Genomic DNA, 18,035 nt, shown 5'->3' on the forward strand with positions numbered 1-18,035 from the left:
GAGGCAACAGGGGTTTGTGTTTGTTGTTTTTGTTTGTTTGTTTGTTTTTTGGAGGGGAAACTGGGAATGGAGAAACTTGCATGTAAATAAAGAAAATACCTAAAATTAAAAAAAAAGAAAGAAAGAAAGAAAAAAACTACATATCCACCCACTGGAAGATTTGGAGAGAAAATTTGTTTTGAATTTCTTTTTCATTACCAAATTTCCTTGTTCCCAAAAAGGACTGTTTCAATTTAATCAAAAGGATGAGTTTTAACAGACTGTGGGCAAAGGAAAGGAGCCATGTGGCCATTTTACCAAGACATGGTAAAGTCAGGTGTCTCCCAAACAAGATGAAGCAATAGTCACATGTCATATAGGTAGATAAATACACTTGTTTCTGTCCCTGGAGACAACCAACAGTCTATCTTAATTGGGCACTAGTTAATGATATGAGTTGGTGCCAACTATCTTGAGGCTCCATATACTGTGAAGACAGCAAAGCAAACTAGTCCAGACAAACCAACATATATTCCTTTTTTATTACAGAGGGAAAATGATTCCATCTGATCTTGAAAGAAGAATCCTTGAAGTCAAACAGAAAGTAAGTGATCTTTGACCCATAGTAATATGTATTTCAATTTATAACATTAAAAAGGGTCATTTAGATTTTATTTTTTAAAAAGGATCCAGATCTCAATCTCCAAGCTTTAACAAGAATATGGGTTTTTTCATACAATAATCATGTTGGTCTCTGAGTATGGACACACACACACACACACACACACACACACACACACACACATCTGTGAAACATTACTATCTATAAACCAACAAGACAGCCAGGACAGCCTATAGTGATCATATCTGTGACATTTTATAGTGATCATATCTGTGACATTGTAGCCATACCATATTATTTAAATTGATTTTCATGTTGCTTTGTGTGTGTGTGTGTGTGTGTGTGTATGTGTGTGTGTGTAAGCACACATATGTGTGTGAAGTATATGTATATGTATATATGCATATTATAAAAGTTTTAGTCATGGAGTAGATACAGGGATGAGGTTTAAAGCCTCCTATGTGCTGAGCTTGACACTAAGCAGACACACATATGAACAACCCTTCTCATAGCTAAGAACTAGAATACTCATGTAGCATGTGAGTGATAGTCACATGGACATTTGAAAAGACCATATTTTTTTTAGGTGATTCTGAAGGCACAAATTTATAACTCTTTTATTCTTGTGGTATAACTCAGTCAGTAGAGTACTTCTCTGACTTGTGAAATGCCCAGAGTTTGATTCCAAGCATTTATAAGGTAAGTGTGGTTGAGGCAGAAGGATCAGAAGTTCAAAGTCATCCTCAGCTACATATGAAGTTTGAGGCCATTTTGGAAGGTATATGAGACCCTGTCTCAAAAATACAAAAATAAAATAACAATACCCATCAAAGAATATGCCCTTGAATCTTTCACAAGTCAGAGATTGCTTTTAGAATTGTTAACTTTTTGTAAATGAAGGCACAATAGGCAATTACTATGTGCTGAGTAGTAATCATTTATTTCCATATGACATTTTTCTCCTGCAGCTTTCATGTATTAGAAAGGCACCAAGTAACATGAACAATAAGATTAAACTTTTGCTGCCACCTAAGGACAAATCCTGAAGACATCAGGGTCTATAAGCCAACAGGACAATAAGGACAGCCTAGTATGACTATCCTGATGCTATCTATGATTTTCTTCTACCCTCTTATAGCCATTTCCTATTATTTAAATCAATTTGCATGTTGCCATGGTTTGGAAAATAGTTAGCCCCATGGGAAGCCCTCCCCTCTAAGACCCTGAATAAATCACCTGAGCTATTCCACATAGGAGCATGGGCTGGCAGAGTACCTCCTTCCCTCAGTCTACCCAAAGTATGCAAATGACTAGAGGACTTCACTGAAAACTCACAGTGCTGCTAACTGTTGCTGTCATGGGGCTGCTGTCGGGGCAGCTAGTAGACACTTTAGAATCTTGGAGGAGTCATTAATTTAGCCAATCTGGAGTGTTGACAATTCTTCTGATGATTAAGGCAATGTACATAGCAGGGGAGAGTTTCCATATTTTCAATCATCTCACTCAAAGAAGTCTCAGCTCCTAATGTGGTGCCCATGCCTGTAGTTACAGCACTGGGGAGGCTGAGCTGGGAGGGTTGTCACATACCGAGTTCCAAGTGAGACTAGGCTATGTAGCAAGACCTTGTCTCAAAGAATTAAATGAGGAAATTAGTCCACAGCCCTGTTATTACACAATTGGGGCTTTCTTGGTTTTGTAGGGATTTGTTCCTTTCCTGGTGAGCGCCACAGCTGGGACCACTGTGTATGGGGCCTTTGATCCTCTCTTGGCTGTAGCTGACATCTGCAAAAAGTATAAGATCTGGATGCACGTGGATGTAAGTAACCTTTGGCAAGTACCCATTAAACACCTTTGCACATTTTTTAGATCAAACTCTTGGAATACAATTTGCATTCTCTCTCTCTCTCTCTCTCTCTCTCTCTCTTTCTCTCTCTCTCTCTCTCTCATTATATTTATAATGGTGGCATCTCAGCTTTTAAAGATTTCAGAGGCATGGAGCTTGCACAATGTGTGATATTGGCTGGATACAACCAGATATTGATTATGCATTAAGGTTCCCAACATGAAAATATTCTCAACATAGCCAGTACTTGAGCTGAACACTTGGTTCTCAATTTGTTGATCCATAATATCTCTGAATAAAAATCACCCACACACATAGTCACATATACTTAGTCTCCCTTGTAGGTATAGTCAGAATTTACATTTGTAACAAAAATCCATAGGATTATAAAATTCAACTTCAAGCTAGAAAATCATGTGTTCAGTTATAAAAGCAGGCTTGACAACTTAAAATTATGAAATGTGGATTACCAAATTTCCAATATGTTAGCTTCATGAACTAAGAAGCTGAACTGTATTTGAGATGTTTTCACACAAGGCACAAAATATAAAGGACGTGTACCACCATTTTCAATAAAAACTTATCTATTTTTGCAAGACTGGGGGAATTTAAATTGAGCGTGTTATTTGCTGTGGCTTGAATATCAGTTGCAATCTGCAAAGATTTTGCTAGTGATCTACAATGTGACAAAATATTTTTTATAACCAACCTACAAATCATCACTAACTAAACACAATGTTTAATTTATTTGGTTTTTTTTTACTTTACTTTTCTTTTCTCTTTTGTTGTTGTTACAATATCTTCTCCCTGTAAGTTGTTGTACATCCAGGTGCAAACTTTTTGTTATTGTAACCTAAAACTGCAGATAGCATTAACATGGGTCATTCTGGCCTTCAACATGGAACCTGTTTAATGGTTCCCCAGCCCATCTTATCCACTCCAACTGTGGCAACCATAGGCTTTCTCATTCTAGAGCATGGGACTTCCAAAAGGACAACTTTAAAACTACAGCAAGGGATGGGGAAGTTGTCTTCCTCCAGCTCATGTAGACTAGGGAAATGTGTCACCAATTTGACTCCATAATTATAAATATATAATGTATAATTGTAAGAGAGAGCCAGAGACTTCAACTTTGAAATTTAAAGCCCTCACATTAGAAGATGGTCCACTCCCTTACTCAACATGGAACTATGCAGGTCATTTTTATAGAATGGAATTCCCATTGATATGAAAGACACCAAACTAGAAATCTAGGCCGTAGAAAAGTGCTACATTCTTCCTTGCCTGTTTTGCTTTTTCAGGCTGCCTGGGGTGGAGGGTTACTGATGTCCCGGAAACACAAGTGGAAGCTGAGCGGTGTAGAGAGGTATGTGTAATTTCCTAGTCTGTAAAATAGAGTGTTAAAAAGCTACATAAAAGAAAATGGCACTCAACTTCTAAGGAAGTCTTGGAATGCCAACAAGTCCACTCTGCTTGAACTATAAGCCTTGCCTAAGCCAACCCATGGAGAATGTCTTCCAAAATTGGGGTTTGTCTCTAGAGTTCATTCCTCCCATCTTTGAATCAAAACATGATTTTAAAACCTGCAGGCTGTCCACATTTTTCTAGAGAGAAGATCTATTGCTTTCATGTATTCACAGCTTTAAAGAAAGCAATACATAGTTTTATCAAAGTAGGGAAGCACCTTGACATTTGTAATACTGAAGTTACCTTTGGGATTAGATATAGCCAGCTGAGTTGAAGTAAGACATGCCGGTGACTTCATTCTCCTGGCTTTATTCCACCATGACTCTTTTCTGACATAGCTTAGATTGATACAGTAAGTACCTTTTATTTGGGGTTGGTGCAGCAGACTGTTGAGAAAGGCTGCAGAACACAAAGAAAGTAATATTTGATTAGCATAAAACATATGGAGGTCCAAGGGGGAAAATGCAGACTGCAAAATATGGCCTCGGGTTGTGCTTCTTCAACACATGCAAAGGGTGACCAGTTTTCCTGGTCAACCAGGGCAGCTACAGTTGTGAGTTCTGACACTTCAGACAACAGAGAAAGCCTTAATTCATTAGAGGCTACCAACTGCCCATTGCACCCTGCCAAGCAGCCAGACACTGCCCAGGAAAAGCTTCACCCTGACTCTGCCCCTAGACATCTTGGCGCAAGTTCCATTTCAGGACTGGAGAAGAGGCTTCAGGAGCTTGGGAGCATCTGTCAACACACAGAGATGCCTGACCAGAAGGGATCTGTGTGATACCCAGCCTGCTCACAGGCACAAAACCCATGCGTGTTGATATGGGAGAGAAGGAGGCTGAGGATAGAGCTAAGAATGTCCTGTTAAAAAGCAGAAATAAGCCTGGAGAAAAGTAGGGACAGAGCAGCCAAGCCCCATGTCATGGAATGACTGTTCCTGAGTCTGCTGACAGGAGCCCTGACTGAAACATAGCAGGGTTAAGTCACTAAAACTATCCTTGTTCTGACTCCAAGGTTCATGGGTGAAGGGAGATGAGAGCAGGTGAATTTCCACCTAAGTTTAGCTAGAACCCTAGTACCATAAACACCTACCCAGAATTGAAATCACGTGCTTTCAGAAGTGGCCAGTGCACAATACCTTCTATTCTCTGATTGTTTCTGACTGACAGGAAGTATAAGCATTTTTATACTACCTTTACCGCCTCCTCACGCTGCAAGCACAGAGAATCGTGGAACACCCCACCACCACCATCACTTGAAAGCTCTCTAAATTACCTACCTGGAGCTTCAGAAAAGCAAACACCCACACACTCTTGAACTGAAGATTATTATTTGAGAGGAAAGCTCAGAGTATTCATCTTGGAACATGGAGTCCTTTGTGTTCTTGCTGCCACAATTCTCAAAACCAGGTTACAACTAAATTTACCAAATGTAATAGCCAAGGATGGAGTAAGGACATTGCCACATTATGCTCTGAGCACGAAGCTGATGGTAACCATCCTGGAGTTTCTTAGCATGATGTGCACTCTCCCTGGTAAATAAGATCATAAAACTGTCAGAAATTGCTGGAGCACAATTGTATGTGGGCTTAAGTTTAGGAAAGAAGTGTGCCTAAGTTGGAGAAATAAATTTTCTGTAAGTTTCACAAGCTAAAGCTTATGACTCACTCTAGAGGAAAAGGACATCCATGATCCATTGTTTCTCTGTGGTTTCAGGGCCTTCCTGAGTGACATTCACAGTGTAATGGCAAAGCATTTCTGACATCCTGTTTGGGAACAAACCCAATCCTTCAGATGACCCTCTTTCTTGCTAACATTGCCTTTCCTAAAGCCAGCATAGCCAAGAACATCTGCTAGGAGCCTAAATACTCCAGAGCATGACTGACATTGTAAATCAACTCTTCAGTTCCTTATTCTAGGAGATTTGGTGACTCTTTGAGGGTTGTAGTAAAACAGAAGTGGCAGCATCACTTGCCTTTAATCTTATTTGAGAGCCAAGGGAAGCATTCTAATAAGGAAGATGGAGGAAGAAATGGTACTTTCTAGATCTCATCATTTCAGGCAACATGTACCAGGCATCATCCAGTGAAGAACAGAAAGAAATGAAGGGTACTCCCTCTGGAAAGCAGAGATGTTTGGTAAATGTCTTTGAAAAAAGTTAAGTTCAGTCTGATTGGAGGATAGGGTATGCTTGTGGCCTTCCATGTAGAGGTAGGGCAGAAAGGTTGTAGAAATACAGAAATCCTGCCCATGGAGTAGGCAGAGTATCTTCCACAAATATAAATCACTAGAGGTGCTGTCTGGATGCCATGGACTCCTGAGCTCCTTGTTCATTGGTTTAAATAAGATCTTAGGTATGATATGTACCATCATTCATCATTTCTTCCCAAGGACCTCATACCCTGATTAGAGAGATAAGGCAGAAGCAAGCTAGGGCACTGTGGACCACTCCCTTCCTTCCTCCTGTGGGTTCTTTATACAAAGCACCATGGTAAGCACTGAGCTTGCCTAACAAATATGGAATTCTTGCAGTTGCTTTCTCTGGTCACTAAAGGGAGAGGTTGAAGAGATCAGTGGGAGTGAGGGGGGATGCTAATGGAACATGAATAAGGCTGCAGAGACACTTTAAGAATCAGGATTTCAGCCGGGCGATGGTGGCGCACGCCTTTAATCCCAGCACTTGGGAGGCAGAGGCAGGCGGATTTCTGAGTTCGAGGCCAGCCTGGTCTACAGAGTGAGTTCCAGGACAGCCAGGGCTATACAGAGAAACCCTGTCTCGAAAAACCAAAAAAAAAAAAAAAAAAAAAAAAAAAAAAAAAAAAAAAAGAATCAGGATTTCTAGGGACAAATAAAATTAAACCAAGTGACGCCAAGAAGAGGAAGTAGCAGGGCAGGCCCAAGAGCAGAGAAGAACATTCAGAGACCAAAAAGTAATCTGTGTAATGGAGACAGTAAAGGAAGGGAAGGGCCACAGGCTGAACACAGGCCACCCTGAGGCATCGGCAGCCATGTGCTGTGGTTTGGAATTTCAGCTTTAGGGAAAGGGGGTGCTGACAATTTAGGAACAAGAGAGACGGAGACTATAAACAAAACTGTAAAATAATCCCAATGCCAAGGATGGGGCTGGGGGTCAGTTACGACTATCCAGATTAAGCTAATTATAATGATTATTAAAGAAACATGAACCATAGTCATAATGTAGTGTAAGTTCCTGAGCTATGCCTCTTAGAGCCATAATTACTGAAGGAGCATAGCAATGCATAGGAATGAGGACAAGCTGTATTGGAAACTTGGCTGTAAGGTAGGTATGAGCAACCATACCCATAACCCCAGTAATCAGGAGGCAGAGAGTAACAACTTTGAATCATCATAGACTTTGTAGTGAGATACTATTTCAAGGAGGAAAAGAAAAAAGAAAAAATGAGAGAAGGAAAAGACAGGGAAGAGAAGCTAGCAGAACCTCTCCTGTATGGACCATGGAAAAGAAGATAGCAGAACCTCTCCTGTATGGGCCATGGAGGAGAAGCTAGCAGAACCTCTCCTGTATGGGCCACGTTGCTCAGCACACACAACATCACATTAGAAGAGAGATGGTCTCAGAGGAATAGCAGAAGCCTCTGGAGGGACATGTGAGGAGGACAAATGTCATCAAAGAAAGGACAGACAATCCATGCAGTAATGATTCCTCACACAGGCCACTGTGACAAAGTAAGAAGCAGGGACAATAGAAGCTCAAGGATGCCTCTTTCAATGATTTGGTCAACAATAGCTAAAGACAGGACTCTGAATTGTGGCTCCCCGTCACCCTAAGGGCCCTAAGACATAGGTAGACATGTGCTTTCATTGGAGGTTCTGAGAAGGAAAAGAATGAAGGTTATTCTCCATCCCTCCATGTGAACATGGAAGGCTACCATTCTGGAGATAGGGTGTTATCCTGGAGCAAGGGAAAATGACAGCAAACTGGAAACTCCGAGGGGCAGAACCTCAATAGTCTGAGCCTGATGTGGGGTGCCACCCTCTCATGTGATTGTCTTTTAGGGCCAACTCTGTGACATGGAATCCTCACAAGATGATGGGTGTCCCCTTGCAGTGTTCGGCTCTCCTGGTTAGAGAGGAGGTAAGCTTTCCTTGACTCTGAGGAAGTCCGGGGGCAGATCTAACTTCTCATGCAGTTGGTGTTCTCTGTTGAGGTCCAGGTGCTCACACTTCCCACAGGGAGCCCTGCTGATCTCTCCTTGGAGGGAAAGGATCAGAAGCCTAGAGGGGAGAGGAAGACTGAACTCTCAGCCTTCTTCAGACCCCTAATACAGAGAACTTCTATGTTCCCCTCTCAGAAAATTAAATCTACAGTTTGTTTTTGGAAATTTGAGAGGTAGCTTTTACCATAGGAAATGTATACACAATAAAGGATTAAAGTTTGGTGTTAGGATTTACATACCTGTGCATGGATATATATGCATGCATATATTAATTTGAATGTCATATTCAGAATGTAAATTTAATCCATCTGCATATGTATTTACCACAAGGAGAATAAGTCAGGGCCACATTTATTCAAGGTTACTTATATGTTTGCAAAATCTGAGATAGAGTCTCACTTTTGGCGAACATCTCTCCATCTCCCTTCATGGTTCCTGGATGCAGTCATGGTCCTCACCTTACATTCATTGTTACACTGTTTACGAAAGCAAAACAAAAGCCAAGTATGGGGATCACACTTGTCATCCTAGCACTAAGGAGACCTAAGCAGCATTGCCATGGTTCAAGTCCAGCCTAGGGTACAGACCCAGATCCTGCCTAGAAACAAACAACAAAACAAAGTAAATGAAAGAAAAGACTAAACCAAGGAGTATCAGTTCATCCTAATTAAATTTTATCATGTTAAAATTATAATACTACATTATCATGACTTTTAAATATTTAACCTTACTTGCTCTAATAATATTTCACTTCTTTAGAATATATAAATAAATTTAGACTCACACAAAATCCTGTTATTTAGAGCTAAATATCATTACTGCCTTTAAATATATTCTCCCACAATTTTATGGGAATGCGTATGTGATATATATATTCATTTTTATACATTCAAAATAAAATTGTTACTATGTATGTTATATACATGCAGTCTATATTTAACCTTCTAGGATGGACATGATTATTTCAAAACTTTATTTAGTAGTCTTTTAGTATCCTATCACATAACACCTAGCCCCTTGATAAAGTCCTTGAGCATGTATCTTTATCACTTTTCTGATTAATCATCCCTTTAAAAGGAATTTCTGGATTGAAGGACATAGTTACTTCTTTCACTTTTCATTCTTCTTCATAGCTACTAATTTAGGCAGCATGTCTTCTATATCTTCATCAACTAAATTAAAATCTGGACACAAATTGAAGACAAAATCCCCTACAAAATTCTAGGAACACATTGTAAAAGTATCCCTTGGGACTGCTTTTCTTTCCTTCTTTTATTTTTAAGATTTGTTTGTTTAATGTGAATACACCTTTACTTTCTTCAAACACAACAGAAAAGGGCATCAGATCCCATTACAGAGGGTTGTGAGCCACCATGTGGCCACATGAGCAGTCACTCAGGTAACCACCAAGCTACCTCTCCAGCCACAGGCCTAATTTTTAAAGAGACACTCAGTTAATTTGTCATCATCTACCCCATCCCATGTACACCTCATCAACACTACTTGGAAGGAAAGAGTAAATCTTCGTGGCTTAGTGATTTGCACTCTGTCACAGCAAGCCAACAGGAGAACTGCAAGTCAGATGAAAACAGGCCAATCTGGATCTGATTAGATGCCTGCACTAGAAAGAAAGACCTGGCAAGTTGATGCTGCCTGGGATAGAGCCATGTGTCTTGTCACCTAACCCATTCCCTTCCAAAATACTCATTGACAATTCGAGACATCGAAGTGTCTCTCTGCCTCAGATGAGAGGAAGAGAGAAGACAGACTGAACCAGATACAGGCTGTATTTTATAGACTAGAACAGCTAATCTCATCTGAAAGGGGTTTGCTATTTATTGCTTTTCTCATTGCTGGGACCAAATACTTGATAGGAGCTATATTTTAAGGGAGGGGGGATTTATTTTGGCTCACAGTGTGAGATGACAGTCCATCCTGATGACAAAGGTACATCAGCAGGCTGAAGTATGGCATGTGGCTGGGATATCTCACTGCCTCCAGTCTCTGCAGAACATAAATGCACAAGCAGAAGTGGGGCTAGGCTATAACCCTCCATACCCACTTGAGTGAGCCCTTCCTAAAGTTTGCAGTCTCTGAAAGCAGCACTACCATTCGGAGAAGCAAGGTTTCAATCCTGTGCCTTGGGGAGATGTTTCACATTGAAACCATAGTATTCTTTCCCTGGCCTCCAGACACTCTTGACTGTCTTCTCACACAGAGTTCAGACAGTTCAAATTCACTGTAACCCAGCAGTTTCAACATTGTCCCAAAGTCTCTTCAGTAACTCAAAGCTGTCTCTCAACTCTGAGCCTCTGGAAACCAAAAGACCTACAATGGCACAGAGTAAATATTCCTATTCCAAAGGGGTAAGAATGGGGGCATATCAAGGAAAGGCTACATCAAAGGAAGGCTAAACTTGAGCTTGAGGAGACAGGCTCATTTCACTTATTGCTAAGACTTGTGAAAAGGACATGGAACTTCAATATGTCCTATGCAGGGTTGATAAAAGTAAAGCAAAATGACATTCAAAAAAACACCAGTGAGATCATAGAAGTGTAAATTCAGCACAAGGAAGTGGGTATCTCCACTTGCCACTGGTTAGACCCCTCTGCAGTGTCTGCATGTCTGTTGATGCCAAATCATACATGAGACCTCATTAAGTAAAATTTGTCACAGTAAGGAACACTTTATAAACATCTACAATTGATGATTAACATGGGAAGGTCCAGCCCACTTTGGGAGGTGCTCTCCATGGCTCTCTATGTTTTTATATAACCTAGGACCACTTGCCCAGTGTGGCACCTCCCTGATTGGGCTGGGCCCTCCTATATGGATCATTAATCAAGAAAATGTCCCAAAGACTTTCCCTCAGGCCAATCTGATGGAGGCGTTTTTCTTAATTGAGGCTTCTTCTCAGGCAGATGACTCTATCATGTGTCAAGTTGATAAAAAACTAACCAGCTCTCACACTGATACATATAATTAAAAATAAAAGTAAATACAAGAAAGAAACAGGTAAACTCTAAGCTCTCAAATCCAAGAGCATATGATATTCTGACCACACACACACACACACACACACACACCCCACCTTTGGATTACAATGAACAATGACATTACAAAAAATTGCAGTAATATTCTGTGGTGAGGAAAAAAACTTCAGTTTTAAAAAGGTCAAGATATATTGATAAGAGTTTAAAACAAATCCTGGCATTCCAAGGGATTGTTGAAACCTGTAATTGTGTTTTACATTATAGTATCTAAACAACAAATATTTAAATATATATGTTCCTAAATCTATTTGAACCTGAGACTTCCATTTTGAGCAGTACCCATGTATTTAGATTCATTTGGAAAACAGTGGTCTTTGACTGTTTTCTTGCTCCGAACCAGGGCATTATCTCATGAAAGCCTTGTGTGTGCAAACCTAGATCACCATTTGCTTCCATGGTGAGCCTGGTCTTTCCAGTGTCAGTCATAAACACTGATAACACTGATGGCTGCAAGCTAATCTTTCCGTTTCAGTCAGAGCTGGTCTGACCCACCCACCATCCCACAATTTACTCCATTCTTTCCTTTAGTGCTGATCACAACTAATTTTTAGCTCTCGATGCCAGGGAAAAAGTAGTACAAAGTTTTTGTGACCGTGAAACAATATAGAAGTGCCTGCTATAATGCTACATCTTATTAGTCTATAAGGGGGATTTTCTTTTTCAAAATCAATGCCTTCCTCTTGCTCTACTACAAATACATTATGTTTTGTCTTACTTTCAAAGATAACTATGGAGTTCATGTAATGTGAAGCCCAAGCTGAAAGTGAAGTCAATTCTATTATCTACCAAATGCTCTGTCTGTATTGCTCTGCATTTTAGTTTGGATAACTTTTTTAAAAGATTCTTGCTTCTTCTCCAGCTCAGTGATCATATTTTGGTCTTTTCTTCTCTTGTCATGAGTCACAAGAGAAAGAAAACCAAATGCCAAAGCTTTTATGAAATCACAATTACACGGTAGCTGACAGAAGAATCAGAAGCTTCCAGCAGATGTGACAAATTGAATCGTGGTAGGGTTTCCAGTAAGAGATTGGCGGTGTTATTGTAGTCAGAATCATGAGTCACTTACCATTCTTTGGAACAATCACTTTGCTGCCTATTTCTAGAATAAGGTTATGGTGTTGGGCAAATTCATGGTCACTGACAGGAAGCTGTCCTTTGCAACTACCATAAGCAACTAAATTTTAAAATGTAATCTCTAAGCCTGACTCTTGGGAGAGGAACAGGAGATGGGAAAGGTTGCTCATTTAGGTTCAATCCAACATTGCAGCAGCTTTGGGTACTTTTTGCATTCTAATATATAAAAACAAGAGCAATGAGCTATTGAATAGCTCAAAGTCTGATCGTTACAGGGGAGTGAAAGTGCTAGAAGAACCACAGTAATTACATTCGAAGAACCAGTTGGGGCTGGAGAGATGAGACAAAGGTTAGGCATACTGGCTAATCATTCAGAGGAGCCAAGTTTGACTCCCAGCACCCACATGACAGACGACAATTTGTATCTTCAGTTCCCAGGAACCTAATATCTCGTTTTGGCCTCTTTGGGCACTAATCCACATGGTGGACAGACATACATACAGGCAGCCTGCCCACACACATAAAATGAATCTTAAAAACCAAAGAACCTACAAGTTTCTGAAGCCTCTTCCTCCCCTTCTTTTCTTCTTTCTCCTTCACCTTCCTCTTTAAAAGGTTGATTTTGCTACGTAACTTTGACTGGCCTGGAATTCACTGTGCAGACCAAGGTGACCTCAAACTTGTATCAATCCTTCTACCTCTACCTCCGAAGTATTAGGTTTCTGAAATATTTTTAACTACAACAAAACTAGATCAAGATGATCTCCCAGGAAATGAGCATCACCCTGTGAATTTAATTTAACTACCTATTTTTATAAACATGTTTCTTAAAATGAAGAAAACAAAAATGTAAATGTGTCCCTCTGGAAACATTCCACCTGAGCCTTCATCCCACAGAATCAACCCATGATGATTGCCTGGACAATTGTATCAGTAGTTTTTCTATTTAACTCTTGCTGTGTTCTTCCTCAAAAAGATACAAGAACATTTGGCGCTATGATTTTTCTTTCTTAACAATTACCCACAATGCAATGCTAAAGAGTGTGCCCTGAATTTTCTCTTTGCTCCTGTAGGGACTGATGCAGAGCTGCAACCAGATGCATGCTTCCTACCTCTTTCAGCAAGATAAGCACTATGACCTGTCCTATGACACAGGAGACAAGGCCTTGCAGTGTGGACGCCACGTCGATGTCTTTAAATTATGGCTCATGTGGAGAGCAAAGGTGAGCCCAGGCCAGCTGAAAGGCAACTAAAGAAAAGAAAATCTGTCTGGCAAAGTTTTTTAAACATGATTGCTAAATGAAAAGTTACTCCGGGAATTCTTTTTAACCCTGTGTCTCCATGGCTGCATTCTCCATGGGCAAGAGCATAATTAACCCACCATTTGTTTCCTCTCATACCCTAGGGTTTCTAAAGCTTCCTCAACTCAAAGATCCATTTTGATGCATCTAGAAGAACACCCTAATTTTTTTTTAATTACCTCTTGTTGTTGTCATCCTCCTAGTTATTTGGTTTATTTTATTCAGCCCCCTCTCCATCTTGGTTGATGATCTATTTTGACGATTGATTGCCTGAATAGATTAGTATGTTTTAGAAGAAAACCAGAGTGAAAATGCCTACCATGACCACTTATTTCCATGACCACTCCAATGGATGACTTCTAATGAGAAAATAATTTTCAAAACTCCACAAGTCCCCAGTCCTTTGTATGGGGGTCCTGTGTACTTCAAAGTTTACCTGGCTTATAATCCTTCCTCTACCAGCAAGGTCATTTCTGTAGGTCAGAGGCTATATTTTATTAGTTTATTCTGACTGTTTTTTGCATGCATATAATCAATTCTAGTCACACTTGTCCTTCCACCCTCTTCTATCCCTCCTACCCCTAAATCTCAAGCCCAAATTCCACTTTCGTATCTTTTGTGGGGGGAGTGGCTTTGCTTTGTAAGGTACACTGCTTAATTTTGACTAGAATCTCAGTTTACAAATCACAAAATCAAACAGTAGCCACAGAACCTAACTGAAAAATATCATCCCAGGAAAAGCAAAGGAAAACAAGCAAGGAGTAACTGAAGAGGAAGCAGGAATGCCCTTCCTATGTGTTTGGTCAAAAGGCCACTACACATTGACTCTGTTTTCACTGTCTACACAGTGAGCCACAGGCTTAGTTCCACAGGGTGATGTAAGCAACTTATCAGCAGACATGTTCCCTTCCAGGAAGAAGGCAGTCAAGGGCCTTTGTAAAGGGGTACAAACTGTGTCCTCAGTAACAAACTCCACAAATTGTTCTAGAAAATTTTTCCAAGTAGAGGGAATAGCCTTATACAGTTCAGACGCATGTGAGATGGCCAAGAAGGAAAGAGGAAAATTTTCACTGATAGAGAAACAGAGTAATCCACAAGTGTTTTGTAGGATCTTCTTTAAGCCTATTCTAGACAGAAAGACAAGCTTAAGTGGAAAGAACTCTGAGATGGTTCCCAAGAATAGCACATCCTCAAGCAATCCCCTTTATAATATTTACCCCAGTGAGTTTTCTCAAACTGTTTGGAAGTGTCACCACTGCTTCTGGGAAGCCTAGTAAGGGTGACATACAATATGCCCCTATTCTTTTGACCTTGACAACATCTCTCCACCCCCACTCCCACACTGCCACACTTGAAAGCATATGTTTGTAATTTTAACACTTGGGAGCAGAAGGGTCATGGTAAGTTTGTGACCAGCCTGGTCTGTATAGAAAGTCAGAAGTCAGGGGAGGGGGAGGGAACAGGGGTGTATTTTTTAGTTTTTGTTTATTTTATTTTATTTTATCTTATTTTATTTTATTTTATTTTTGGAGGGGAACCTGAGAAAGGAGATGTTGTAAATAAGGAAAACATCTAATAAAAAAAAAAAAGAAGCCAGACAAAGGTATATGGAAGAAGACCCTATCTCACAAAGCCAAAAACAAAACAAAGCAAAAGTTAAGATGAGTCTGTTGAAGAGATATGAGCAGCCCGCATTCCTCAGCATAAGATTTGGTTATTTGGTCACAACACTTTAAGTTGGAGGAGGAAAGAGCAAGGGCATATACTGTGGTGGGTTCCCAATCAGCCTTTACAATTAACTAGTAGGTTTATTTCACTGATGAATGAGAATTGCAAAATAATAGCTGGCAATGTCAAATAGTAAGTTAAGAAAGACTTATCTCTACATAGAGTGGAAGCTCCCTCTTCTCTCAAACACCATTCTTTTTGTTTCTTTTTTCTTCAGTGTTTTTTTTTTTTAAGTGGTGATCATTAGCTGTATTTCATGAGCTCATGCTGCACCAGTTCCTGAAGCCTCTGCTCCTGAGGTGGCCCTTAGTTCTTAGAAAAGTAATTTAAAGAATATCAGGAATGGATCAAACAGCAGGAGCAGGTCAACCCCTGAGATGAAGGCTAGCGAGTCAGCTTTTCCTGTCCTGAAATAAAAGAATTCAGAGAGGCGAAAAGGCAAGGCCAAGCCACGGTACTGAAGAGCATCTTTCAATTTGTTACACAAACCTTCAAATGTCTGGACATCCAAATGGAACAATTTTCCATTTGGCTTCCAACTTATAGCTTCATTTTTGTTTCAAGATGAAATGATAATAGTTCTCAAAATACTAAACACTACTTCTCAACATAGACCAGAAGTGATAATTATCATATCAAAGGCTCCCTTGCCATGCTTGTCACAGGAATCAAACTTCCCCTGCAGAAACAACCATAGAAAATTTGGCTATAATGGTTACATGGTTTTGAGACAAGATCCTATTCTAAAGGCAGGCTGGTCTCAACCTCCCAGCAACCTTCTTACCTTAGCTTACTGAGTGTATCTTTCTTCCATCCCAACAAGAATTCGGACTTCATCTAAAAAAGAGGAATGAAGAAGAATAGACAGAAGAGAAAACCACTTCAATGATGACATCTTCTGAACCCATCTCATTTCTCCAATACAGTTCATTCTGAAGCATGCTTTACATGGGCTGGGTTGGGTCTTCCTTTTAGACGATCATAAACAAGTCCATCTTAACTCTATTATACTTACAGTTGCTTCCTCTCAGTTCCATGCTGGATTAGGTCATGTACCATTTCCCCAAGCATTAAACTGCTTTCCTGAGATTTCCATTTGCACTTAGCAAATACAAGAACTAGCAAAGGAAAGGTATTTTTGAAATCAGTTCCCTATATGCCCAGACATTAGTTAAATAGCTCCAGTTCGAGGCAGCTGTATTGTTTTTCAAAAGTCCAGATCCAAGGTTTCTAGAGCTGAGAAATAAAAGCCGCTAATGGTTTATGTACCTAACTGCCATGAGCCATCACTACCAAGGACACCAGGAAGCTAAGCACAATGACAGCCTTTATAAGACTCATCTGTCTGATCAACTGACACTCAGCAAGGACCAGCTTGTTCTTGCTGAGGCATAGAGGGAGTTTCGGGATGGATAATTTACATCATGAGTGAGGGTTAAACAGGCATGTGGGGAGGGTGGTGGGGGGGTAAAGATCCCTGACAAGAATATCTGCAGGAAAAGACCAACCCATCCCTTCTGTTATTAATGACTTGCATGATTGCATCTATGAGCTGCAGAGGCAAATTTTCCCCTTGAATAATCAAAATAATTGCCTGGGGAATTAAGCCCCAGGAACAAAAAGAGTCAACAGTGAAGCCTCTTAATGAAAAGGAACAAACACACCTTGGAAGGAAAATTAAAGGGAGGTAATCACCAGAAAAGCCTCTAGGAGCAGCCTTGTCAAAGACGTGTCAAAGTGGGAGGGCTGGAAATGGCAGGATGATTGCCAATCTCCAGAGGACTCATGTTGTTCCCTCATTTCTATCTGAGAACTACCCACATGTTTGGTCTGCCTAATGGTTTTTCTTTCTTCTCTTTCATAGGGGACTACTGGGTTTGAAGCACATATTGATAAGTGTTTGGAGCTGGCAGAGTATTTATACAATATCATAAAAAACCGAGAGGGATATGAAATGGTGTATGATGGAAAGGTATGTGCTCATCATTTCAACAATCACCATGAGCGACCTCAATCCCAATCCTTACCCCTGGTATTTTCTGAGGTCAGTAATGTGCTTTCTGGCTAAGTGGGACCATTATAGGGGGAAGCAATAGATAGTGGGATGGCTCCTTTGAGCTGGAATAAAGAATGGACTCACAACTCTGAAGAATGTGAAAGAGAGATGCTCCAAAGGCAACTACTCATTTAAATACAAGAAATGTCTGAACTTGAAGAATCAAAACATTTGAACCATCTTTGGAATTTTAGACTAGACCTGAATTCTATTTTCTTCTTTTTAGCCTCAACACACAAATGTCTGCTTCTGGTTTATACCTCCTAGTTTGCGTGTTCTGGAAGACAATGAAGAGAGAATGAGCCGCCTCTCAAAGGTAGGCACTGAGAGCTCTTTAGCTCCTTTGCTTCATATGTCTTCTTTGTGATATACAATGTCTTTGTGGGGAATACCAGCTAGAGCCTGGACCCATCTTCTCCATTAGCTCTCACAGAACCCAGATGTCCAAAGCCATTGTTCCCTGACTTTTCACAATTCCATTTGTTTGTTCCTAGAGAGAGAGTTTATGATGTCTTAAAATAATTGGTTGATCTCAGCTTAGCTATAATGGAGGTAAAATCATTTGGTGATGTGAGGGTCATTGAAGTACAGCCTTATTACAATGAAATCCAATGTCTAAAAATTGTTCTTATTTTGGGTTTGCACTACAGTAAAAGCCAAGATTTTAAACTCTACTAAATACAAAACAAACAAAAAGACTTTATATATTTATGT

At 40.1% G+C, this 18,035-nt stretch overlaps 1 protein-coding gene across 1 annotated transcript in view; it reads left to right on the forward strand.

Annotated features, from left to right (window-relative positions):
- Gad2 (glutamate decarboxylase 2) overlaps positions 1 to 18,035 on the forward strand; it is a 72,716-nt gene that overhangs the window by 46,440 nt on the left and 8,241 nt on the right. Inside the window, exons 9-15 of the mRNA XM_031369161.1 lie at positions 529 to 583; positions 2,301 to 2,417; positions 3,746 to 3,810; positions 7,949 to 8,027; positions 13,310 to 13,459; positions 17,130 to 17,237; positions 17,548 to 17,637. Coding sequence (XP_031225021.1) covers positions 529 to 583; positions 2,301 to 2,417; positions 3,746 to 3,810; positions 7,949 to 8,027; positions 13,310 to 13,459; positions 17,130 to 17,237; positions 17,548 to 17,637 — 664 coding nt within the window. The remainder of the gene's footprint in view (positions 1 to 528; positions 584 to 2,300; positions 2,418 to 3,745; positions 3,811 to 7,948; positions 8,028 to 13,309; positions 13,460 to 17,129; positions 17,238 to 17,547; positions 17,638 to 18,035) is intronic.

The sequence above is a fragment of the Mastomys coucha genome, unplaced genomic scaffold (assembly GCF_008632895.1).
Source record: "Mastomys coucha isolate ucsf_1 unplaced genomic scaffold, UCSF_Mcou_1 pScaffold15, whole genome shotgun sequence".
Taxonomy (NCBI): Eukaryota; Metazoa; Chordata; class Mammalia; order Rodentia; family Muridae; genus Mastomys; species Mastomys coucha.